Here is a 25,010-nt window from a genome sequence, read left to right as displayed (position 1 = left end):
CATGGGCAACGAGGGGCAGAAAGGGAAATGTCACATTAGGTTGTTTCGGGAGAAATGAGAAGCACAAGAGCAGAAAATCAAAAGGTTAGACTTTGAGAATACTGGATAATTCGGAGAAACAAACTCAAGCCTGTAACAGGAAAAACATTTGGAATTGAGAAGAGATGAGACTTAAACTTTGATTTTGGATATCATTACACCTCATAGTGTTTCAGGTAAAGTGCTGTAAATAAACAGGAAAAACAGGCTCCAGAAATGGACTCTGTAAACAGAAAAAGTCTGCTGTTCACTATTAAATTTGATGATTCAGTGAGACATCAAAAAGAAGATCAATGTTTTTTTAGGACAAATTTTTATGCTGAAGGATTACAACGTTTATTTCTTCTTTTAAATCACAGGAAAAATACAGAAGTTTAACTTTAGATTATAATAAACAGACTTAGAGTGAATCTTTTTCTTACAAAATGAAGCAGTGATTAAGAACTTTAAAGTTGAAAACCAGCAAACAATGTTTGTAGAAAAAAATACTGAAGGATAAGAAATGTTCATCTCTCACAGTAGGATTCATCTCTTACATTGCTCTTTGCAGCCGTGTGAGGAGTCTTGTACAAACTACATTCATCTGCACAGTGTAGCAGTGGAAACATGTTGCAGCTTACAGTAAGAGCTGATACTGAGATTATTACTCAACCACAAGAGAGGCTTGCGGACAATTTATTTGGATTCGAGAACTGGCAGCAGTCTATAGAAAATAGAGCTTTTCTGCTTATAAAACATGAAAACACACAGTCAGGCTACACATTTCGTCTACGCATCATCTGTTAGTATTTACACAGTAGAGAGCTCACAGGTAAAGACGTCCACATGTCATGGAACAGAGAAGCAGCTAAACAAGTAGACATAAAGGTAGTCTGGATGTTTTTAATACATGGTTAACTGTACACGTAAGGAAAAAAACAAACACCATAATTAGACATTTTCAAATTATATCCCTTTTCATTAAGAAATGACGTTAATACCATAATCATTTTTCCATAATGATGCATCATTTATACCATTTATATTAAATCACACAAAGAAATAAAAAATTAATTAAAACGTTATTAGCATTGGACTGAGTCCAACGGCCCGCTGAGTCCGTGCTGTGGGCTCAGCGGGCCGTTAGTGAACTGAGAGGTACCAAATAAGACAGTTTTTGATCAAAATACTTAAAACATAAAAATACTACATTAATTATTACACAGGTAGAAGAACAGAGGCTTAGCAGTCTTGAATAGCTCAGGTGCAGAACATACACAAAAGTCTACCACGTTGTATTTTTCTTCATAACAAGATGCAAAATCAAATTTCAAAAATCACACATTCACAATCTTTGAACATTTTCAGTATGAAAACAGAACAGAAAAAAGAGGGACCGTTTTCCTGCAACACTGATAACAGGAAAAAAAAATAATTTGTATATAAGTGTGTGTATATATATATGAAACATATATATCTTAAATTAACAGTCAAATATATGAGCATATATACATAGTTTTACAAGGTAGCAAAGGCAAAAAGCTATTTGCAACATCCCCCTAAATCCTATCATATCAGATAATTGTAATAAATTATCAATGACATTTTCATTTGAAAAAAAAGAAAAAGAAAAGAACATTTTAAAACTACAAGTTAAAAAATCTGTCAAAAAATATTAGAGAACCCATCTTTGTTTCAAAAGTGAAATAAGATATTGCACCTTTAGTTTTTAAACCAGAGAACAATAAAATGACAATGAAAAACAGCATACAAGTCACAACAGGAATTAAATTAGAACTCTTGCCACTGGCGGACATTAATCTTTTAAGTTTTTTAAGCTTTGTAACAAAAATACATTTCCTGTAACAAAACATCACAGTTTCATTTCACTGAATTATGTAAAAGGAAAACATTTTAACACACTCTTTAAACATCATGACATGACAAAAAAAACGCTATTCAAGACTGCTAAGCACAAAACCATGGTTTCATTCCAACAAAACTAGAAAAAAAAGATCATATTGCCGTTTGAAATGTTACAACTTTTGGGTTCATTTTGGCGGTACAATCTGAGTCAGAGACAGGAAACGAAAAAACAAAACAAAAACAGCTCTCTCAAGTCCAAAAAGGGATCCCAGATACTGTCTATCCAAAATAACAGTGTACACAAGCATTTAGTAACAAATAAATGTTCCTGATTTTAGAAATATTACTTTATCATATAAGTCATTCTACAGCTAGTGTTTCTCACTAAGAAAAAAAGTCTTCAAGGCGTTGCAAATCTAGAACTCCCCTCAGTTAAAAAAGGGTTGTTTCCATCCTCAGTGATTCAAGTCTTTCACCCGGGCGTCTTCTCTAATGATCCTGTGGACGAAAACCAGCTTGGTTAATCTGCTGATCCGGTTTTTTTTTTTTCTTTCATGAAAATTGAAACGGAAAACTAATCCCATCTCTGCAGCCTGACGATTTTCCGTTATGAGACATCACTGAGTCCGTGCACTGACCGTTGCAGTTTTTCTGGACATGACAACATAGTGAATATCTCCCACTGTGACTAACAAGTACTGCCAACTTCTGAATAGCTGTTTATGAAACACACTGACATCCTTTAACCGGCAGGAGGCTGCTGTCCAGAAGAGACTCAAACTAAACACAGCCTTTAGGAGCAAGCTGTCTTCTGGGACATTCCTTCCTTAATAACCTTAAAAATGTATTTGCTTTGTTAATGATTTCAACGCTCTCCGCTCTCACATCCAGAGGCTTATTTTTATTTTTTTATTTAAACAGCAGGACTGAGTCGTTTGACATGCGTTTAAGTTGGCCTTGCTCAGCTGATTGGCACCTCTGGGTGATGTTAAATATTCATTAAAAACATTCACCCAGATCAGGGTTTTCTGCACTCTGTTTGTGGTGTGACATCCAGACTCTCAGCGTTTGGTGTGATTACAAATAACGTTACAAGCCAGAAGAAAAATATAGACTGTAACCCCATAATTACCAGCTGGACAGATTTAAGCCTTGGCTCTTACCTGCAGGCCCGGGGCTTGTGTCTGCTGTGCGCCCTGGTTGAAGTAGGCCATCGGCTGTCTGTAGAAGTCAACCCAGGCGCTGTAGTCTGGATTTGAGGTCTGCTGAGATCCAGGACCTGCCGTCTGGCCTGAACAAAGGGACAAATAAAACGGTGAGGAAGACAAATTCAGAAACATATTATAGGTTTGAGATCAAATTATTCTTTTCTGTTGTCCTCATAAACTTAAAAAAAGAAAAACGTGTGAAGTGCTCACCCCAAGCTTTGTTGTACTCAGGAGCGGTGCTCTGGGCCTGGTTTTGCTGGCCTTTAAAACAAACAGAAACATAAAGTGAAAACGTGAAACAGATTAGAGTTCATTTAAAATATGTAAGGTTTCCTCTCTTAGTGGATCGGGGTTCAAGAAAAGTTACAATCAGGATTCATGCTCTTTGTCTCTGCCTGTGAGAACACAACAGAGGCGCTAAAGAATTAAAATGTAGAGTTTCAACTGAAGGGGGCGTCGAGATGATCCTTTATGAGTGACACTTGCCTAGCTTTTTATAATACTGCTCCCAGTCCATCTGGCCCGTCTGGGATCCATTGTGACCTGAAACCAGACGCAGAAAACACACCAAAGTTACTGACAGTGGGATTTCACCTTTTCACCTTCTGCTCTCATCTGCAAATCTTTTTCAAAATGATTTCCATCAATGGCAAATTTAAAAATCAGTCAGCGCAGGAAGGAAGCGGTTAGCCACGGGAAAGGAAGCATAACTATCTCGTCCCAGCCTGCAGGAGACTGAAGTAGCCGCGGCGCGTTTTCAGTGACGGAACACAGAATGAACCCAGGAGAAAACCTTCAACACCTTTACACTAAGACAACTCAGCAGATCTCTAAAGTATGCAAGTTCACAGAACTTTAACCTTTGGTGTTGTACGTCTTGTGCTTACATTTTTTTAAAGGTTCAGTGCGTTTACTTACTGTGGTCCTGTTGGCTTTGAGGCTGCCATATCTGAAAAGTCGTACCCCATCCTGCTCCTCCACCTCCTCCTCCTCCTCCTCCACCACCACCACCTCCTCCTCCTCCTCCTCCAGTCATGAACGTCTGCGGCCCACTTGTGTAAAATAAAACAGTTCAATGTGAATACCGTTGAGTGGACTGTTTCTCGGTCCTGCACAGGTCGCATTAGAACAGTTAAAACAGGAAATGACGTCGGCGTGCGACGCGTGGAGGAGAGAGTCGGAAGCTTACTGTTGAGGAGGACTGGTTGGTCCTTGGTTGTAGGGATTCATACCGAAGCTGCTGCTGCCCCCCATCCCCGGGCCCTAGAGCAGAAAAAGGGAAGAGGAGGCGATTGAGAGACCACACTTGTCTTTATAAGGAGTCAACAGACGCGGTCAAAGGTCAGGGCCGGCCGCTGATGCACTCCATTAAGTCCATTTGATGGATTCTTCATGTTTAACCTCTGGTGACACCCTGCCGGCCACCAGGACCACAGCCACCAGCCGCGCCCCGCCACCTCTCCACATTGACATGTGCGCTCATGAATATCAGGTCAGACAATAAAGTTCGGAGTGGACCACCTACCCCAATTCTCTCATCGATCAGCTGGCGAGCCTTCTCCAACTGCTGAGGGGTTCCTCTGATGGAGAAGATGCGCACGTTGGGGTCGGTGTTGGGCGGCGGGTTTCTCTGCAGCTCCACGTGGGCACGAGACTGCTCTTTGATGTTCTTGATGGTTTCTCCACCTGGGAAAAAAATGTCACGCGACAGGATGCATTTCATTTGAGCTGGGAGTGATCAAATATTCCAGTGATTAACATCCTACTGGTTTTATTGAATCAAATGGTTTTCTTTAAGTGGTCATCAATATAAAAACAAGCGGAGCCCGAGCTAAGGTCCTCAACCTTCTAATCTTGATCGACAACTTTCTAAAACAATCAGGAAATGTAGTTTAATTTGGATTTAAAAATGCCTACAGATCAATCAGTGTCAGTGGTTTTATTGTCAAATCAAAGACTGAGAGGATGTTTCTGTTTCTGTGTGAGAGAAGGATTTTACAGGCGTTAACATGACAGTTTCTTTCAGATGGCCGACGACGTGTGAACCCTTCTCTCCACACTCAGAATGCGACTTCTTTTCTAACCACATAAAACCAATACTCCTTTAAAGAACAGGCTTTTATAAGTGATGTATAAGGGCTTTTTTCTTATCGTCAACATCCACACAAAATGAAAGCCATCAAGATGAGATGTGTGTGAAATGACGACGTCGTAGCTTCCAGGTCGCTTCTAAAACTCTGAAGTTTTCGTTTTACAGAATGACCCGACGCTCCCGCAGATACGACGAGGGACGTGATGAGCCAAACTCGGTTTTGATCAACCAATTGTTTTCTTCAAATAATAATATTTGGCAGCAGTTATAATCACGCAGGTAAACACTGCTGCCAACGCACGGACACTCGTAAACATCAACGTTGGAATCGTTCCCACCTCTGCAGGCTGAGGTCATGTGACGGGTGCTACCTTGTGAAGACTCTGGCATGTGTCTCCGCACTTATCTACCATTCTGTGGTAACATCCATGCAAATCAAGAAACAAAAGGAGACATCTCCTGCACACCTCCCCCCCTCCCCGGCATCAGATGCCAGCGTCCCCGACGTGTGGGGAGAGCAATTACACCAGCGGGGAGAAAATGAAACATAGCCGGCAGGAGAAAAGGGCCAAAATTGAAGCGTATCCTCCTTCTGGGATATCGTTTGTCTCTTTTAGCCTTTTCATTCTTGACTCTGTGTTGTCCTCTGTGATGAGAGGAGGGAGTGAACCAGGGTGGGGGGGGGGGGGGGGCATATAGCCGCTCCCCACCCCTCCCTCTACAATGCCCATCTGAACGAAAAAGGCTGAGGGTGCTTCCCGGGGGGACACCGGGGCTGTCCCAACATCAATTACACATTTGTTCACTTGTGGCTGACACTCGGATGACCCTGGATGACCTCCGAATGAAAACGCTCATCAAAAACCTCTCCCCTCCCGCAGCCTATTCCGAGCTGCCAACAGACTGCACATGGGCCATTAACCCATTGTCAACCAAATGAAACTTCTGCCTTAATGAAGCCATTATGAGCTCTTCTAGTCAGACAGCAGAGAGCAATGAAGACCCGGACTATTCATTTCATGGACTGGGCTGTAGTGAGGACAGATAATACGGGCCTTATTAATGAGACTGGTTTAGTGAGCTGGAGAAAAGGAGGGACACAAAAGTGCAACTGGTGACCGCATTCACGGCAAAGCCAGGGGACTGGTTAGCTGCTGGTGGGGAGAAAGTCACAGGCCTCCGGAGACGAGCTCACCAACCGAGTGAATCAAAAATATGTTACACAGAGGATGAAAGGGCATCCAAACTATTTCAGTAACAGGCTGTTTTATTCTTCATTGTTTTCTCTCACACACTCAAAGTGACTGTGAGGGATTTTTTTTTTTTTAAGTGAAGGGAACCAACCTGACACCGCTCACTGTGAGGGAGTCCAACATTTACTTTGATGGTTTACTTTTTGATACCACATCTTTTAAACGATACGATCGCAGTTATTCTAACGATCGGTGTTTTTGAAAAGATGATTTCTTTTACTTTTGACCCAAACCTGCCACAAGTCAAAGGGAGCTAATGACCCATCTGAATGGCACAAATAAGTTGGGAATGTTTCATTGGTGCGATTTAGACTGTGTGTGCAGGAATGTGCTAAATAAATATTGGGTGCCTAGGTCTTGAATATTTGCCGTGGTATCAAACAGGCATCAATATATTTTGGTTTTGAACTTAAAGTTTAAAAATCAAATATTCATGATCACCTTTCACACAAAGTTGATTTTAAAATGACCGGAGCAGTCCGTCTTTAACAGGAGGACGTCAACAATGCTCATGTACAGAGTTTCAACAAACGTTTAAGAAAAACAAAAAAAAAACTAAGAAATCATTCTTGCAAATTATTTATGCCAGTCTGGTAGAAAAAAAAAAAAAAAAGTAAATCCAAAGAATAGATAGTCACAGCTTTGTCCAAGTGAAACCAAACAAACATGAGTGTAAAGTTAACTTCAAATGCATCGCTACACGAACGATTCACTTCAATCACTGAGTTCTTCAACAGTTTTAAAACAAGGAAATTCTAACTTTTAACTTCACTAAATAATTGCTTGTAAAAGCTGGTGAAGGGAACTTTTAGAGCAGTATTTTAGTTTAGTGAAAAACTGAGTAAAGGTGTTCGATGCTTATTGCAATGAGCAGGTTTGTGGGTGGCTTGGTTCATCAACCAGTGTGCGTGTGTGTGTGTGTGTGTGTGTGTGTGTGTGTGCAGGGGGTCAAAACAGAGGGGCAATGGGCTGCATATGGCATCGTAAAGATATTAATCACCGCACCCTTTAAGGGATGGCTGACAGCACCCAGACCCACCGCCATCTCCACCATATTGGCCCACTTCATATGCTAATGCACAGAGAGGGGGACGCTACGCCCAGGTTTATTTGTTTCCCTCGGCCCACTACATGCACAAAAGCCACTTGACATTTCTATTGCCATGTTTTTATCTTAGGTAAAGAGGCCCCCCTCAGACCCCACCCACCACTGCACACACACACACACACCAAGGCCACATGCATGCACACTGACACACACACACACACAGCTCCTTCCAATGCAATGGTCAATGACTTTTAAATAGCTGGCAATAGAGTGGGCATGAATAGCCAATAAGCTAATTCCTCCTATTCATTCCCTCGCTGCACTCTATTGGGCTGAAAGACCCTCATTAGATGCCAGGCAGCCTTCCACATGATTGAGGGCTGTTATTATGCACCTTTAACAATTAATGTCACATTACACGCATTATCCCCGTCATTAAGCCCTTAGTGAAGCCAATGAATGCCACTTGTGCTGTATACATGAGCCCCGGAGAGAGAATAGGATGGTGGTCACTCAGACCCCCCCCTCCACCTCTTCTCATCTGTTTCACGCAGAGGCTGCACACCAAACGGCATTCAATTGTTTAAAATGGAAAATGGCAATCTTGCAAAAACATAAAACCAAGAGCAAAATGTTTAACAATTACTCCCGAGCTGGATTAGAACCGTACAATGAGAAACTGACGAAGCCAGGCTCATAAAAACATGAAGCAACTTTTAAATATGAGTAACAAATGAGTCATCTAAACAGGCAAAGAAAAAACTGCTCTCCTCAGGTGCTTACATAACCTACTATTTACATGAATAGGGGGTTTTTTTTCCCCAATAAAAGCTTGATTCTTACCTTTGCCAATCACTAGTCCGCACTTGTCAGCTGGTACTGCGTATGTCACCTCCTGGAGTCCTCCAGGTCCTCCCATGTTACAGTCGCTTCGCCCCCGACGTCCCATCATACCCCCAAAGCCATCTCGCTCCTGCAAGGGAAGCATGAGGAAAAAGAACATTTATGGGGATTTTCACACAGAAGTGTTTTCTTCCTACAACTTGTTGCTTTTAGTTCTTTAAAATGCTTCCAATTCAGAATTCATTTTATGAAAAAATTAAGACGAGATCTCCAACTTCTTAAACCCTGTAAAAAAACATTTGAGTTTTAGGCGTTTGATTTCTGCCAAAGAGGGCCCAAAGCAGTTTCTCTGGACTCATCTAATCACATACCTGAGCAGTTTGAACCAGTTCATTGATGAGGTGGACTGCATGGTGGCAGTGGTCGGGCTGACCCATCACCTGAGCGACTCTGTCAGGACTCACTCCATCGTCTGCACGCACACAAAGAACACAAAATGTCTCCAGCTGGTTACTTTTGTTGCAGGAAATAAAACACAGTAAACGCCTCGAGTGCAGGCCAGTTTGGACGGCGGGATGGAAAAAGGTCAAACATTTCTGATGATTGCACTGGATTAAGTATCACATTCATTACGTCCACATGCACAGTTAGGTCAAGCTAAACTTAAAAGCTCGATTAGGTAATTTAATTAGACCACTTTCCTTGTCCCAGTAAACAAGCAACAGTGTGTGGCAGTATGCCCGCTTTAAACGAGCTACTCGAAGATCTTATTCTGGTTGACCTTGCTTTACAACTCGAAACGTTTCACACATGCACGCTTTACTTTTGTCCAGTCAAAGCCTGGTGCAGGGACTGTGGAGCAGGCTCACAACGACCAGGCCAGCTTGGGTCAAATTTCAATGTACACACGTCAAGAACCGTAAAGTATCAATACTGTGATGGTATCATTTGTTTACTTTATTAAGTAGGTAGTTAAAATATATATTTTGTTGTTGAATATGTTCCTCTTCGTGATTACGTTTATATCACACAACCAGTGAGCAAAGTGCAACAAAGCAGCTTCACTCTTCTCTGCTCGTCAGCATGTTCTTTTCCTGCGAATATTTTCTTTCACAAACTGCATTAAAATTAAAATCATAAACGGTGCTTTTTTATCCCGTAATCATTGTGACTGCTGAATCCTTTTTAAAATGATATTTTCTAGAAAAAAAAAAGGAAAAAAAAAAAAAAAAAAAAAAAACTTTTGAAGCCAGACAGTGAGGACATGTTTGTAGTTTATGCTAATAGTAGGCAACATCGGACCCAGTTTTGTTTGTTCACCTTGTTTGAACTGGATCCTGACTCCCGCATCATTCTGAATCTTCTTGATCATCTCTCCGTTCCTGCCGATGATGATGCCGACCGCAAATCTGGGCACAACAACCTGGATGACGAAGACATAATGACAAATTTAAGAAAAAAACAACAAAAAAAACCCACCTTTGTTGAACAAAGTAAAAACGCGCTTACATCCAGACTGCTTCCCCCCATTTTGGTTCCGAAGTCTGCCCTGCCGACCCTGAAGTCTCCTTGGTCTTTCTCTCGGATGAGCTTCACCACAAGTTCGCGGGCTTGCTGTTAACAAAGTAAGAAAAGTGAAAACACATCTGATGCTGCATGGACTCAAAACAAAAGTCTCGCTGAAATCCTCTCGATGAAAGTAAAGATGCTCGAGTGGAAGACTTGGCGTGAAATGTGTAAAATTGAGTGTAAACAGGAAATACAGTGGCTCACACTGAGCTCTTCAGAGACCGACCTGCACTTTGTGGGGATCCCCAGTGATTCTCAGGGGCTTGTCTGCTCCAGTAGGCATCGGGTCATCCTGAATCATTATCATCTGCACTCCTGTTCTCTCCTGCAGGAGTGTAATCGGACAGAAGCAAAAACACACATCAGAGAGTAACCTGGGGCCTAAAACACTATTCACTGTGAGGGGCAGAGAGTCTGCAGCATCTTAAAGAACACGCTCTACTACGATCTTGACAACCTAAAGAAGGTGGTGGATATCTGGTTGAACCAGTCCAGTTACCTTTGGCAGAAGCAGGTGTGAGGGAACAGCATTAAGTGTGACCCTTTAAGCCCTTGACGACGATTGTTGCAATTTGCATCAAACCGCTTCCGCTCCACATGCAGCGAAAATATCGCACGTATTCCTCCACTGCCGGTGGATGCACATTCAATACATACCTTTCGTTTGTCGTTTGTCATAGGACCAGTCGGAGATCGGTATGCATCATACTTAAATTTACATGTATTTTATGTGCTGTGGTCAAATTAACTTTCTTAATTTAGCATCTACTTAAATGCAAAAACACGTTTTTTTTTTTTTAATACTTGGAAATAAATTCAGGTGTCAAGGGGTTAAATAGCTTTGAAAATGTTTCTGGAAGTTGCAAAAAAGAAGTGGGTATGTATCTTAAGGAACATTTTCAGTCACTGAGGACTGATTTAAAGTCAACAATAGATGTTATGACAACCTGTGTCTAGTTGCAGAGTGACAAGCTGAGGTTTAAATGTTAAACGGGAAGAGTGAAGGGACACTTTCTGTGTCTGTGCTACATTGCAGACCTGCAGCTGTTTGATGGTTTCTCCTCCTTTGCCGATGACCAGGCCGACTTTGTTGGCGGGGATAAGGATCTGTTGGATTGAACTGTTGCCGTCCATGTCGCAGTGGAAGCCGGGACCATACCGACACTGCTCCACAATCTCACTCAGCAGCCTCTTGGCCTGCCTGTCGGGGGGGGGGGGAGCGAGAGACCCAACAAATACGTTTGTCACCACAGTTACGGACGCCACACAAAACCATGTGAGTCACATTTCTCTTTGTCGATTGTGAAAGAGGTTTTTCAGGTGATTCAGTGACTGATTAAAAGAGATGTGAAGAAAGATTCGAGGTCACGCCCTCTGTGTCACAACAATAGGGCACACTTTCCAAATGGTCCGTGTAGTTTCAGTAAATCTGTCAAAGTCGAGAGCTGAGACTCACTCAATGTTCTCTGGGCTCCCAGTCAGCGTGCAGGGCCGGTCCAACATGCCTCCACTGTCTGCAACAAACAAAGCACGACAACTAAACATTTATATACAGACACATTCATCTCTGCAATAGAATACCAGTCGAGTAGTGACCGATTGACACTAAAATTGTCTTTTGAACCCATCTGTGATCATGCATTTATTATAAAATCGGTTGTAAAAATAGGCGTCTTTATACGGGACCTAATGGGGATTCTTTCATTCAGTCTCAAATGCACATGCCTGGAAAAGTAGCTTGTGTACTTCTGCATTGGCTTCATTCAGGCTGCTGCTTTAAAAATGAAGTTTGAACAGGAAACAGGGACGCTCCATTTTCTGTTCATCAAAGAATACCTGTTCTCAACCACAGCCTTGTATCATCCTGTACAATTTACGTTAAGAAACAATATTCAATTCTTTTGAAAAAAAACTAAAAATGGTTCAACTGTAATTTTATTTCTGTGTTTTTCTGATGCATTTATTTCAGAAGTGCACGTTTAAAAAAAAACAAAAAAAACAAACAACCCGGAGCCAAGGGGAGATATGGGCCGATCAAACTTTAAACAATGTACGGGTAAAGAGGGTTTTAATGCACGGATCACATGACAGTTGGTGAACGTGCCTGCTTGTTAAAAAAAAATTGTGTCGAGCATTTCCAGCCCAGCTGCTCCTGATTAGACATACCAGCATATTTTGTGGCCCCTGAGATTTCAGGATATTCCAATTTACCTGAAGCAATCTGGATCTTACAACCCGACTCCAGCTGAATTCTTGAGATCTGCTCTCCTCCTTTTCCAATGACTGCAGGGGAGGGGGGGGGGGGGAAACAGTTTTAAGCCTCTTTGATTATCGATAGGGTTCCTGAGCAGTGAACCAAAAACTGAGCAGAACGTCAATACTGATGATTGGATGTCAAACATTTAAAGTGATTAAAATGAACTATAGGACTACTTACTGAATCCCACCATCTTATCAGGCACTTTGAAGTCTTCTGTCGCAAGAGCCCTTAGAGAGATTACAACACGGTCAATGCCTCTGACCAAAGGCAATACGATGAAGAGACGTCCTAATAGACGACTCTTTTTAACACCAAGCATAGAAGGTAAGTTTCAAGTGCGGACAGAAACTTTTAAATAATTGAATATTTCATAACTAGATTAATTACACAGTGCTCAGGTTGGTTTATTTCTTGTCAAAGATATTCAGTTTGAATTTTGAAATAAAAAAAATTCATGTATGTTGTACTTTATTAAAACATGTTTCAATCAATCGACAGGTATCAAAAAGGCAGCTGATTTACTTGGACTCTGTTGCTCTCTCACGCAAATGGCTTAAAATAACTATTCAAGCGAAAATTCAAAACATTTGTCTTTTTTTTAAAATGTTGAAATGTTAAGGAATGGAGAGAGAACAAGAAGATTGGAAACGTTTGTTCCCTTATTTATTTATTTTTTTTAAATGTACAGCTTCTCGTTTGGTCTCGCAATTTGAGCAGAAAAATTAAGAAATATGAAAAGGCCATTTCTTTCTAAATTCCTATTATATGTAATTACTAGAAAAGCATTCGCAACATATTTCAGAGAGCAAACAAGAAATGAGATTATTCTCTGCTCACCTTTGATGTACCATTGCACCGAGGTGGTTTCCCACTGAGAGAAGGGAGAGTAAGCCAATTAACATGAGAAATAATATCAGATCAGAGAGTAGTTTAAATATCATTAACAGTGAAAGGTGACCAAGCAGAAAAATAGAAAAAGACTGAGTCAGGGCTGGGGGAGGAGGGGGGGGGGGGGGGGGCAGGAGCAGATGGACCTGGTTCTGCCAATCCTCTGTTGCTTGTTCGTGTCTGACCCTCAGCGGGAGACTTGGAGCAGCATGGTAATCAGGCCTGTGAGCGTTTGAGTGAGTGTTTCAATCAGAGCCGAGAGGCAGCAGCCGGGTCAGTGGCTGCTGCTCATGAATTGAATTTTGACAGGTAGCACCGAGCAAGGGTCCTGCAGGGTCAGCGGAGGATGTGCTGCCATGGACGTGAACACCTGAGTTGATACCTAGCAGCTTCGATCAATTTTATGGTCGTTTGCACTGATTTCACTTCTTCTGGAAATGCACCGAGGTTAACGCTTGAGAATGGAAGAGCTATGAATATAAAACAGGAGGTGTAGCGAACCCATTCAAGGACAAGACTGCAAGATAAAGCGCCAACAGCTCGACTCAGTTTGTGTACATTCGATAATTTTGTGCTGCGAGCTAAGTGCGGTGCTACACAGATAGCATTTCTGTGTTTCCATTCAGACTGTGGGACAACCTTGACTGAGAGACACCGAGGACGAATCGTTACAACAATAACTGGGCGTCAAAACTTAAACCAGAGTTGAATATAATTCATCCATGCATTCAGGGCTGAGCTATAATACAAACAACTGTGACAAGATAAGAGGGGGAGAGGATAAATGACTCCTGCTTCCACTCCATGGATATGAAACGGATCAAATCTTTGCTACGTGTGCGAGAAATGGTGACACTTTGAATACACCGTAGTGTCAGATAAATAATACAAAGACTTCAGATAAACGTGCGTGTGCTGCATAGCTCTAAATGAGTTTCACAATTCTGATAAAATCTACATAGAAATATGGGCTATGTAGATTTTAGGGCTCAGTGGGTAGAGTCGTCGTCTCTCAAACCGAAACGTCGAGGGTTCGAACCCCAGCTCCTGCGAGCAACATGTCCGACTTGTCCTTGGGCATGACACTTCACCCTGAATTGCTCCCCCTGCTCCGTCAGGGTGTGTGCGGGTCGCCGCTCCTGTGTTCGCCCACAGTTATAGGGACTATCTTTGTCAGAAACATTTCTTATGAAGTGTCCATACTCTAGATCTGACAGCGTGGACGCGTCGAGTGCTGAAGCCTCACCTCCATTGTCTAGGGAACGTTTCTGTCCTCCAAAGCCGTAGAGGGAGGGGTCGAGGACTGGAGAGGGGCTGTTCATGTTGGGCAGCTGGTCTCCTCCCATCTTGGCTGCCATCTGGAGACACAAAAAAGTAAGACAGATTTCATAAAGATAAACAGTGCATGTGTGGTGACAACCCTTCATGACGAGTGCGAGACGTTTATTTTTCTTCTCGCCGCCCTTACGTCTCCAAGTTTGCTGTGAAGTTGGGTTTTGACATGACGATCTGTGTTTTCTGTTTGAAAGCTGCACTTTGTACAATAGAACAGCAGCTTGAAGCAGTCCGCTCAAGTTTCCGTTCAGACTTCTTGCGCCGACGCTTCCTCAAAACAAGTGCAAGCGATTTTTTTTTTATGCTTCACTGACAAATGACGCAGATTTTCATGTCACATGGCAATTCTTCAACAAAATAACTATAGACGAGTTGCCTCAAAAAGTTTCGACAGGTTTGAAAACTACCTTTAACTACTGTACCCAGTAACAAACATTCAGCTGCCTGTTCAGGCACAAACAAGACGCTGCTGGAAGAAGCAGAAGAACATCACTAAGACCTGAAGAAAATGATACTGTGTATCACACATTCAGCTTCAAAACCTGAAACATCATTTTAATCGCCTGCTGTGGCGGGTTCAAGCTCATATCAAAATGCTGCACATTTAATATTGTGCTCATTTACAAGCTGGAGGTTAAGTTAGTTTTATATTTTGTGTCTTCTACCGTTTTTAAACACAAACCCCATTTGAAATAAGATAATTCATTTAATACATCACTTTAATTTTGTTTAATAAATTACTTAAATGTTGGTTGTTAACACAGGCAGCTGTGCAGGAAGTTAGCAAACAAAACCAAAAGTCAAACATACAATTAAAATGCAGGACGATTTGGTCAAACAGTATTTCTTTAAAGAACAAGTAAAAAGCAGATGTACACATTTGCTTGTACCATGTAATAATTGGTCATTTTGTACAGAAAATAAGGGGCGTTTTTGTATTTACTTAGTTCTAATAATGCAGATTAAATCCAGAAAAGTATAGACAGGCCACTTAAAGAAGACCGTTCCTATTTGTTTTAGTAAAGTGTGCCTACGACGAGCTAAAGCCAAAACTAAAGTTCTGAAGTGATGGACATGGTAATCTTCACTTCCGCTGCTTGAGAGTGCAAACAGTATTTTCCGCTCCGTGTTAATCTGCCTTCCACACAAAAGTATAGAATTTCAGAAAATTACACAAAATTGACATCTCTGCAAGACTGGATTTTTTTTTTTCACAATATGAAAATAAAGTGACGGCAATTAGAGTCTTCCATCACCTTCGGGGACGATTATCTACTTCAGAGCTCACAAGTGGAAGTGAGAGGGGTGAGCTGGAAATACGGAGGCAGAAAAGGAAGCAGGTGTGGGGTTGCTTTTCTCCATGACACTGCAGCAGCTTCATACGGCCGAAAAACATTTTAGTTACAGACTAAAAAAAAGTTACATTTTGTGTGAAATCAGTCTTTTGCTGCTTTTTTTAGCCATCACATATTTGTGCAGAATCTTTAAGGACAGTAAGTGTGCAGGTTGTTTTTTTTTAATAAAAAGGCGCACAGACTGAGTTTGAGTCCGGATGAGAGACGGTCATGCATCCTGGTAAAGGTTAAGGTAACAGTCAGTGTTTCATTATGAACATACAATGTATTTACAGTCACAAGAAGTCCCAATATCTTTTGCTTTTGATTAGTTTTGTGCTTTAAAGTAAGAAAATGGATATTGAGTTGAATCGTTTCTGGTGCACTTTGTCGGCCCTATAGGAGGTGAGCGTTGCAGCGGTACAGTTCATGGACTAGCCTTCAGTTATCAAGAAAGTCTTGAGGCTGGATCTGACAAGAACGACTCAAAATAAGTCAGTTAAATAGCCAGGGCTGCCATGTTCATTTTGAATACTTTAATATTTAAAATTTACAGTCTGAGTGATTACGTTCCGAGTCAGAGCACATTTACAAACCAGAAAGAAAAGTCCACAAGGAAGTGGAGCCAATCAAAGGTCAACGATCAAGTCCTCGACTTATTGTAGGCTGAGAGTTATAAAAACAGTGTGAATCTCTTTTACATAAATTATAGTGTAAATATAAAAGGGACACTTGTCCAAACGTGCATAAAGGCTAAAGATTGGTTTCAGTTTTTTCCCTAGTGTTGTTAGAGCATGGTCTGACGTTACCATGATAACTAATTAAAATGTTGTAAGTGCGCTAACGTTATGGAGCTCCTGTGAACAGAGTTTGGACTCAGGCACCCAAATAAAGGTCAACGAGCAAAGCAGTGTGGCAGCGAGTTTTCCTTCATTATTTACAGATGTTTTCCTTGTGTATGTTGATTTCCACCATTGTTCTCTTGTGAAATAAATAACGGTGAATAAACAATTATTGCTTTGACTAAAGTCCTAATGGTTTGAACAATGAAGGCACTTGATTATTAACATGAGCACACTACATGTGGATGCATGTGTGCTGATGAACACGTGTCGCTCACAGTCAGTCTGGTTGACTTTTATAGCACAGAGTCTAACATGCTTTGGATCCTAAAAAGAGACACCTGGGTGTCCACTTCTGTGTGCTGGACTGCACCCGAAAACAAATTGAAAAATATGTTGTAAATTAATTGCAGAGAAAATATGGACATACAAGTTAAAGGACAGCTTCATGACTTACGCCTTAAAAAATGTGCTTGATTAGTCTAAAAATGAGGAAAAGAAATCACGTGAATCGTGGTCACATGACAACTAGAATGTATAGTTTATATTTAGGTTACAAGAACATGTTGTCCAATAAGCTCTGAGGCATTATTACTTCAACTCAGAGAGGCTTTTACATTTCACAAGACGTTATGTTCATGTTTTTATTTGTTGACAGAGGAATAAATTCAGTGGTTATATCTTCCATTAAACAGTTTGCACCGGGCAAATCTGAATGAATTTATTTAGGAACATTTAGTGACACTTCCTGGTAGGTTAAACAGATCAGAGGAAGGCAGAATCCAAGTTATAGTCATTCAGAGACATCTGGGGATCAAGGCTCATTATTATAAAAGGTTGTATTTCATTATTTAAAAAAAAAAAAAAAGTTCACATGAGGAAAATAGAAATGTGGTTTGACGTGTGCACAACTTTCACATGTAAATGTCAGACATTTTCACCAGCTGCTGCCTGTGCAGGGAGAAACAGGTGACTGCTATAACTGCATCTATGTGAGCACACACACACTGTAAAGAGACGAAGAACACACTTCCCATCTCTCACACGTATGCCACAGATGTCATATGATAGCACTGTGTGACTCCTATAAAGTACTCTGCAGCACTTACTCACTAACCCAATATCCTATCTAACATAAGACTACTCACATAAAAACACTCTTATTAAGGTTTTTTTATGTGATTAATTATTGTGTTTATCATTAACACAGGCTTACAAGGCCTTCTACAAATATGTGACAGAAGACTCAGTATTAAGTCCTTGCTTCCTACTTTAAATGATCATTTAAGTACCTTCTTAAAATGCAACTTTATAGGCTAGCCTTCCTATGATCCTCTGTTTTATTCTCCCAATCTATCGGTTTATATTGTTTTCCTTTATTGCTGTTTTATGTTCAGTGTTGCTTTTACTGATATTGTCTCTGTCCTATGATTAACACTTATGACTGTAGTTTTATCCTGTAAAGCACTTTGTAAACCCTGTTTTGGAAAGGTTATATATATAAACTTATTTCTGGTGGTCTACTTTAGTGGACGAGGTGCAACCTTACAGTCCGACAGAGACCAGGTTTAATGGAGGTGGTTTTTATCATGTACTTGGCATGCCATGTTTTTTTATGAGTGTATTTTAAATTTGAATAAATTAACCATAACCATATATTTAAGACGTACTGATAATGAGCAGTGAAATGTCCATGTGTTATTAAAAAAAAAAGTGATAAAAGATATTTGTCAGATTGTACACATGAAGGGATTAAAAAGTGCAGGTAGACAAACAGGGGAAAGCTCAACTAGTATGATTAAAGTCCACTTTACTCTCTATATATCCTGAAGTTTGTTAATCTAGCTCACAGGATAGATCTACTTTAACATAATTAAAGGTAACCTCACTTTAATGCAGCCACTACATTAACTATCAAAGTCTCTTTTAAACAGGGGAGCAGATGGACGCAGGTGATATTTGACGGGATTTTTTTCAGGCAGTAAATGGAAAAATCCGAGTTTGCTCAACAGGAGGAAGGGGAGGAGGGGGCTTATTTGAGCAGATGACGGTACATTACATGACATGGCCTTACTCCAAAAGGCTGCCTGCTGGGACACAAGAGCACCACGCATGCTAACTAGCCAGCTAACTAGCCAGCGAGCTAACTAACGCTAGCCTCCTTTTGATTGCGTTATAAATGTGAAATACACGCCACACACACCGTGCACACCAGTTTATAATTGAGTTTGAGATATTAGAAATGTAGGGGTTTAAGTGTCAGTATTGGATGAGCTTGCTGGTTTTGGGGGGCTGTAAATGTGTCTGTATAAATGAGGCAAGGAGCAGTTAGGCTAACTTCAAAACTAGCATGCTAACTTTCTGACAGCGTGTCAGACACTTTAAATATTCACTTTTCATCAGGTTGGGAGTAAAACATGTTCAGTGATCATATTTGTGGTGGGAAGTTGGCAAGCAACTTCTGCTGTGAGTTGACAACAGGTTGCTGAGTGTCGACTTAACTTGGCAAAAGTTGCAGAAACTTGGACATGAACAGAGGCCTTCAGGTTTCAGGTGAGACCCGGCTCGTGTTTTTATTATGAGAGATAAAAACTGAGTCCGTGAACGCGTCTTCATCTAAACTCTAATCTGTTATCTCTCTCTCTGCTACTTATCGTTAGCTTGTTAGCTTGCTGGGTACATGAGGAGTGTTTGTAGTAAAGGGGGGGGGGGGCTAGGGTGCCCAAGACATAAAAGTCCAGCCCAGCTCTACATAAAAACCCGAATCTGAAAGCATCGCGCTCGTGCTCCCTGAGGATCATTTTTACCTGTCGGACCCGGCGTATCGTGTCTGCGAAGTCATCTTTCGTTCCGGGCTGAGCCACCGAGGCCTGTCCCTGAACCAGCTCCGCCATCATCATCATCATCATCCGCCTCGGCAGCTGAGCTGAGAGCCACGCTTAAAAAAAAAAAAAAAAAAAAAAGACAGCACACGTGCCAAGCCAAAGCTTCGCGAGCCCCAGTGATCTCGCGAGCTGACAGAAGAACTACAAACACAGAGCATATAAGCAAGGAACATATTATCTAACATGTAACGAATTATTTAGAAAATATATTAAAAAACTATATTATGCAATCCATTCCGATTGAAATGTGTTCAAAAATTAATGTCTACAATGATGCATCACTGTGCAATGGGATCACACATACAAGAATATAGTAATGTCGTATAGAAATATGATTGAATTGATTATTTCTGATTAAATTAATAATAAAGAAAGTCTTACAAATGACAGTAACGGTTTCATGTACCCATGTATCTTCACTATAGGCTACATTATAGTCCCTTTTACAATTAATCACTAAAATTGCTTTACAAAATTCCGTCAGAATTACCCAGAACCCAGATGTATATGTTTATTTGTGTCCTTAACTGCACCCCCCAAAAATAAATAAACAAAGCACATCAGGTGACAACAAAAGTCAAAACACAAAAGCTTTTCATACATAAAAACAATATTCATCTTGTTCAACCTGAATTTGAAACTACTTGAATTGCAATGCCAAGAAAAAAACTCAATAAAATATTAAGAATATTAAAAAGACAGAAAAATAAATAAATAATTGACAACTTAGATAAGGTCTGTAATTCCCTACATTTTGATAATGATGTGATACATTACTGATGATAATTCTCCTTCATGTCCACCTGAAGGAAGTCAGCTCCACCTTGCTGTAGGTGCTCTTCTCTGGACATATTTCTTTCAGAGCACCTTAACTCCCAAAAAGTACAAATAATTTGTGGGAACACTTATAACTTGCGGGAACAAGGCACAAAATAATAACTAATAACATATAATCTGTAAAATTGTTGTTTGACAACATAATTATTGTGTGCGAACAAAGATGTGTTTTAGCCCATAAGTCTTGCTAATATTCTTAGTAAGCACAAGATACAATTATTTCATTTTATTTTTTGGGGACTTCAGGGGCTCCAATGTTTCTTTACTTCCTGAAGGTCCACAAAATGTATGCTATTTATAGTCCCAAAATTACAATCTGTCTCAGAATTTAAAAAAATCCCCTTCTGACACAACATCATGAACATTGAGGAATATGTGATTTTCTCTTTTTCTGCACATGTGGAAACATCTATTGTTGCACATCTGGAAGATGCCAGCAGCCAGACAGAAGAAAGTCAAATTGCTGCAAATTTTATGCAAAATAGTTCCTGCTCCATAAATTGTGTCCAAACCTCAATGAGCAAAACTCAACCAAAATGGATTTTAAATTGATGTGTGGTCCAGCACACTTAGAAACAGTTCTGAGTTATTTGAGTGTTTGTTTCTGAGTTTCTGATATAACTTTTCTTCAGGACTTGAAATCTACTGAGTGCTCCCCATGTAAGGCGACATCAGACCTGTAGCTCCTTTCCCGCATGATATTCCCCACTCTCTCTGACTCTTTCCATTATCCTATCTCTAAATAAAGGCTTACAAGCTCATAAATAAATAAGCAAACATTCATTATGTTTCTTAACTCATACATAGCTGTTTCCCCCATGGCTACCTCTATGCAACATGCAGCTGCTAGAACAGGGATGATTGACCTCGAATTTGAGACACACAGATGGGCTGCTGTGTTGTCAGACATCAGTGCAGATATCAACTTCCCTTACTTGTCCCCCCCCCCAGGCATGTTAGCACCTCCAAAAAAGAAGCAGAGAAATTAAACTGGAGCTGAAGGCTTTTCCCAGACCAACAGCTCCAAAATAAAGACCTTTAATATTGCTACCATGTGGCTGCAATGTATTCAAGGGTGGCTCCATGGGAAGGGATTTTAGAGCTCTGGTATCAAAGGGTTAGTCAGGTGGTGGTCATTATCTTCACTCAGACGATGCATTCAAGAGCACAGACATACAGATAGTTATGATTTCATCACACATCTGGTGAAACAACGCAGACGGTAAAGGAAGTTAGAGCAGGTGTGGGTGGGAGGCGTCCTGCCAGTCAAGCAGTGACAACTCACTTAGACCAAGTGCGTAGTTTTTTGGGGGGGGGTTTTGGTGTGTGTGCGAGGAGCTGTGGTTACCATAGCTGGCTGATCAGGTGTCACACACATACCCAGCTTCCTCCCCGTCATTGTTTTGCAGAGAAAAGACTTGTGTTCTCAGGGTGGAGAGCACAATAAAAAGTTAAAGAAATGATCAATCATTAGTTTATTTTTCAGTGAAGTAAAAACGTAAGGTTTTGTGGTCAGGTGAGTTGTGTGCATGCAGATAGTTTATAAAAAAAATCAATGAAAGCTATATTAGCACACTTATTCTTTTGAATACTTTAATCTCGTCTTCAATCTGAAAAGAAGCAGCAATATGAAACTGTAATTGCTTCATAATTTCCAGTTCTGCTATGGGCGTGCATTTCTAAAGGCCACAAGAAACAAGATAATGTTTCAACCTAAGATCTCTAAGGTAGCCACGACTTTCATTCATTCACTTACACATTGTTCTTGCAGAGGGAAGAAAGAAAAGGTGGTGAGTTTGACCTATCAGGTCAAATTTGAAAAGCACATTGAACAACATAGAAAGCAAATCCATTTAATACTTTCTGAACTCACTTTGACAACATGTTTTGATATATATATATATATATATATATATATAGGGTGGCTACACAGTTTTGGTAACTCATCTTCTCTCCTTCAAATCTGCTTTCTTTAGCCCTTACTGTTTCTCACTCATGTGACACCACTTGAGGTGAATTCATTACTCCCCTGACCAACCCGACCAACCATCTTCATTTACTGCCACTTCTTTTTTGCATCATGTACTGCTTCCTGAGAAGTATTCAGGATGCACATTAACATCTGTAAATTCAGTTGGAATATCAAGAATATAATTATAATAAAAAAAAAGGGTTTAAAGGAGATTGATCCCGGCTGTCTACAAACCATAGATTGAAATGCTTAAAACAAAAGAGTTGAAAAATTTAAGACAAAGCAAGTGAAGAAAATAAAGAAGGAGTATCATGGGAGTAACATGAAGGACAAACAAACAAATACAAATCTCTGACAGGTAACATCTTGTTTCAAAGGAGAGAATTGACGAATGAAAAGGATAAACAGATCAGTTTTGTTAGTAATGGAAGACACTCACTTCTACCTCCTTGTTTTTACCTCACTTCCATCTCCTGCTCCTCAAGCCACTTTGCTTTGATTGGGCTCTGTATCTGTATTTTAAATGACTCAATTACATGGGATCCCGCGGTGAAAATTACGGATGTTTTCCACTATTTCTCTCCACTGGGACACCATGACCCCTCCCCGGGTCCAATAACCCACTCCTTCTCTTCTTTTTTTCCCTCCTCACCTCCCCCTCCACCTGTCCTATTTTCCCCCTCTCCCACAGTCACCCATTTTTCTTGATAAACGTTTTTTTTTTTTGTGTGTGTGTATCTGCGACTGAGAGGAAATAATAGCTAAATGGTCTTGTTTGTGAGCTCTCTGCATGGTGAGCTGACAAAGAGGGGTTTTTTGCAGGTAATTCTTCTGCTGTGACCACACGACAAGCCACAGAAAAGAGTTTCTTAAGGATGACACAAGGCGCTGTTGAAATCCAAACACCAGGCATGACAGAAATAAAAGCACATCAGCAGGCAGAGCTGCAGAGATGGACAGAATGTTATTTTTTTTTATTCATCCAAAGCAAAAGCAGTGTTGTGACTCTTTTCAGCACTTTAAACCCACCGCTTATGGGGGTGCAGGGCTTTTTAAAAGTGGAATCTATCTTTGATGTACTCTGCTGGTGTTGAATCTCTCAAGATAAAACCCTCACCTACTGCTGTGTCGCTCAGACTCGCTGAGGTGCAAAGCGGCAAGTAATGCTCAACCAAAGTGTACGGCTCGATCGGCTTTAAGGTGACAAAAAACATCTCCAAGTACGAAGGAGAAAAACATGTCTTTCTCATTTCACACAAGAAAAAGGAGCATAGATCTTGTAGAGATGGCCAACAAGAAACACTTGAGAGCTTTACTTACTGCGTTACTGTGACTGAAAGGAAGTGAGCTTAAATCAGTGTGGTACATCAAAGGAAAAAAAAACCTTAAATCTCCTGTGAGGACCTTTTGTTTTCTGTCAACCTGGGCACCTACAATTGATAAATACATGCATGTTATCTCATTGCTGATGTTGTCCTGTAAAAAAAACTTCATCCTGCTTTCTTTCAACTATCACACGTATCACTCACTGTAAATCTTTGCCGTGCAGCATGTACACAAAGGCAGCAGTTACAGGCTTTGAAAGAAACAATATAGAAACTCTGAATTTGACTTATTATGGTCCAAATTATTTTTGAAGACCACAAAAAGGAATCAGTGAACATTTTAGTCTGTTTCATTATTTGTGAAGAACTCCTTACAGGAGCTTTAAAATAACTTCTAAAACATCAAATCCTTTAGATTTAAATTCAGTATTAATCGTTCTGTGCAAACGATGGTCTTCTAGTGCTGCACAGTCACATGTCTTTTGAATATGTCTTAATTATTCTCCTTCCACTCCTTCTCAATGTCACTCCAACAACAACAGCAATTATAGAAAAAAACAGTTCCAGTTTGACTTTGAGCAGAACAGGACTGGGAGTCAATCCTGCAACCAGTGAGATGAGAACTGTAGCCCAGTACAGGGGTTCACTGTGGGTATGCTTTTCTTTAATGAGCAATGACCCTTATTATGCCTAAATATGCATAACTCTTCGACTTAATTAAATCAAAACCAACAATTGATAAAGGAAATCATCCCTGCACAGTTTGTACCAATAAAGAAATCATCTATAAAGACTAAAATCTTTTTAAACAAGTCTGTCAACATGTTTATTTCTGATGTAAAATGAGCATTTTAGCATGGCGCTTAAGAAGCTTAATGGGGATTCTTTGGCTTTTGGGGCCAGCCTCAAGTGGACACTCAAGGAACTGCAGTTTCTAGAACTTATGCACTGAATTCATTTTGCTCTTTGCAATATTTGAGCAAAAGCAAAGAGTCTGAAGCAAGGGCATTTCTGGCTCGTCAATGATTATCGGTTAAACACCCGGCCAAAACAGCCTGTGCACCCTATGGTGTAATTCAGGAAATAACCATCACTGCATTATCATCCATCATAACACACCCCATATCAACCAAATAACCAGCGCCATTAAACATTTAGATCATCCAAGGGATTCTGTGAGAGTGGAGCAGACAGAGCTACCAAGACCGCCACCTTGAACCTGATAGGCCTATCGTCCAATCAGCGCCTCACACACCAACAGATCGAAGAACATAAAGAGTGTGTGTCAGCTATAACAAACCCCACCAGTAGTCTCCCAGGAGAGGAGTGGAAGGGGAGAGGCACAAGCCACGATCCTTTTAAATGAAGGGGATAAATCTATTGATTTGAGATCATCGTGCTACATTACTGCTGCTGCCCGCGGGACCTGGGAAGT

The 25,010-nt window shown here is 40.6% G+C and overlaps 2 protein-coding genes across 2 annotated transcripts in view; one reads left to right on the top strand and one right to left on the bottom strand.

Moving 5' to 3' along the window:
• Positions 1-9,563, top strand: part of bspry (B-box and SPRY domain containing) — a 60,223-nt gene extending 50,660 nt beyond the window's left edge. Inside the window, exon 7 of the mRNA XM_079364429.1 lies at positions 9,544-9,563. The gene's annotated coding sequence lies outside the window, so the exon portion shown is untranslated. The remainder of the gene's footprint in view (positions 1-9,543) is intronic.
• On the bottom strand, positions 902-19,508 carry fubp3 (far upstream element (FUSE) binding protein 3). The gene is made up of 19 exons (XM_079364428.1): positions 19,364-19,508; positions 14,292-14,403; positions 12,995-13,028; positions 12,335-12,384; positions 12,109-12,180; positions 11,354-11,411; positions 10,936-11,098; positions 10,124-10,222; positions 9,838-9,942; positions 9,649-9,751; positions 8,700-8,800; positions 8,329-8,458; positions 4,618-4,778; positions 4,282-4,355; positions 4,011-4,144; positions 3,579-3,635; positions 3,303-3,353; positions 3,048-3,175; positions 902-2,382 (listed from the first exon to the last, which is right to left on the bottom strand). The coding sequence occupies exons 1-19, from the start codon at positions 19,463-19,465 to the stop codon at positions 2,374-2,376; spliced, it is 1,743 nt and encodes a 580-aa protein (XP_079220554.1). The 5' UTR covers positions 19,466-19,508; the 3' UTR covers positions 902-2,373.
• Between the last annotated feature and the right edge of the window lie 5,502 nt (positions 19,509-25,010).

This window comes from Symphodus melops (assembly GCF_947650265.1).
Source record: "Symphodus melops genome assembly, chromosome: 16".
Lineage (NCBI taxonomy): Eukaryota > Metazoa > Chordata > Actinopteri > Labriformes > Labridae > Symphodus > Symphodus melops.
This window is presented reverse-complemented; position numbering and strand designations above follow the sequence as displayed.

Bases quoted from the DNA above. Each gene is read 5' to 3' on its own strand.
- fubp3 (XM_079364428.1), bottom strand. From the start codon at position 19,465: ATGATGATGATGATGATGGCGGAGCTGGTTCAGGGACAGGCCTCGGTG. The intron at 11,099-11,353 runs GTGAGTCTCAGC...CCCCCCCGACAG, and splicing joins GGGAGCCCAGAGAACATTGA to GCAGGCCAAGAGGCTGCTGA. The intron at 4,779-8,328 runs GTAAGAATCAAG...TTTTTTTCCCAG, and splicing joins CGGACTAGTGATTGGCAAAG to GTGGAGAAACCATCAAGAAC.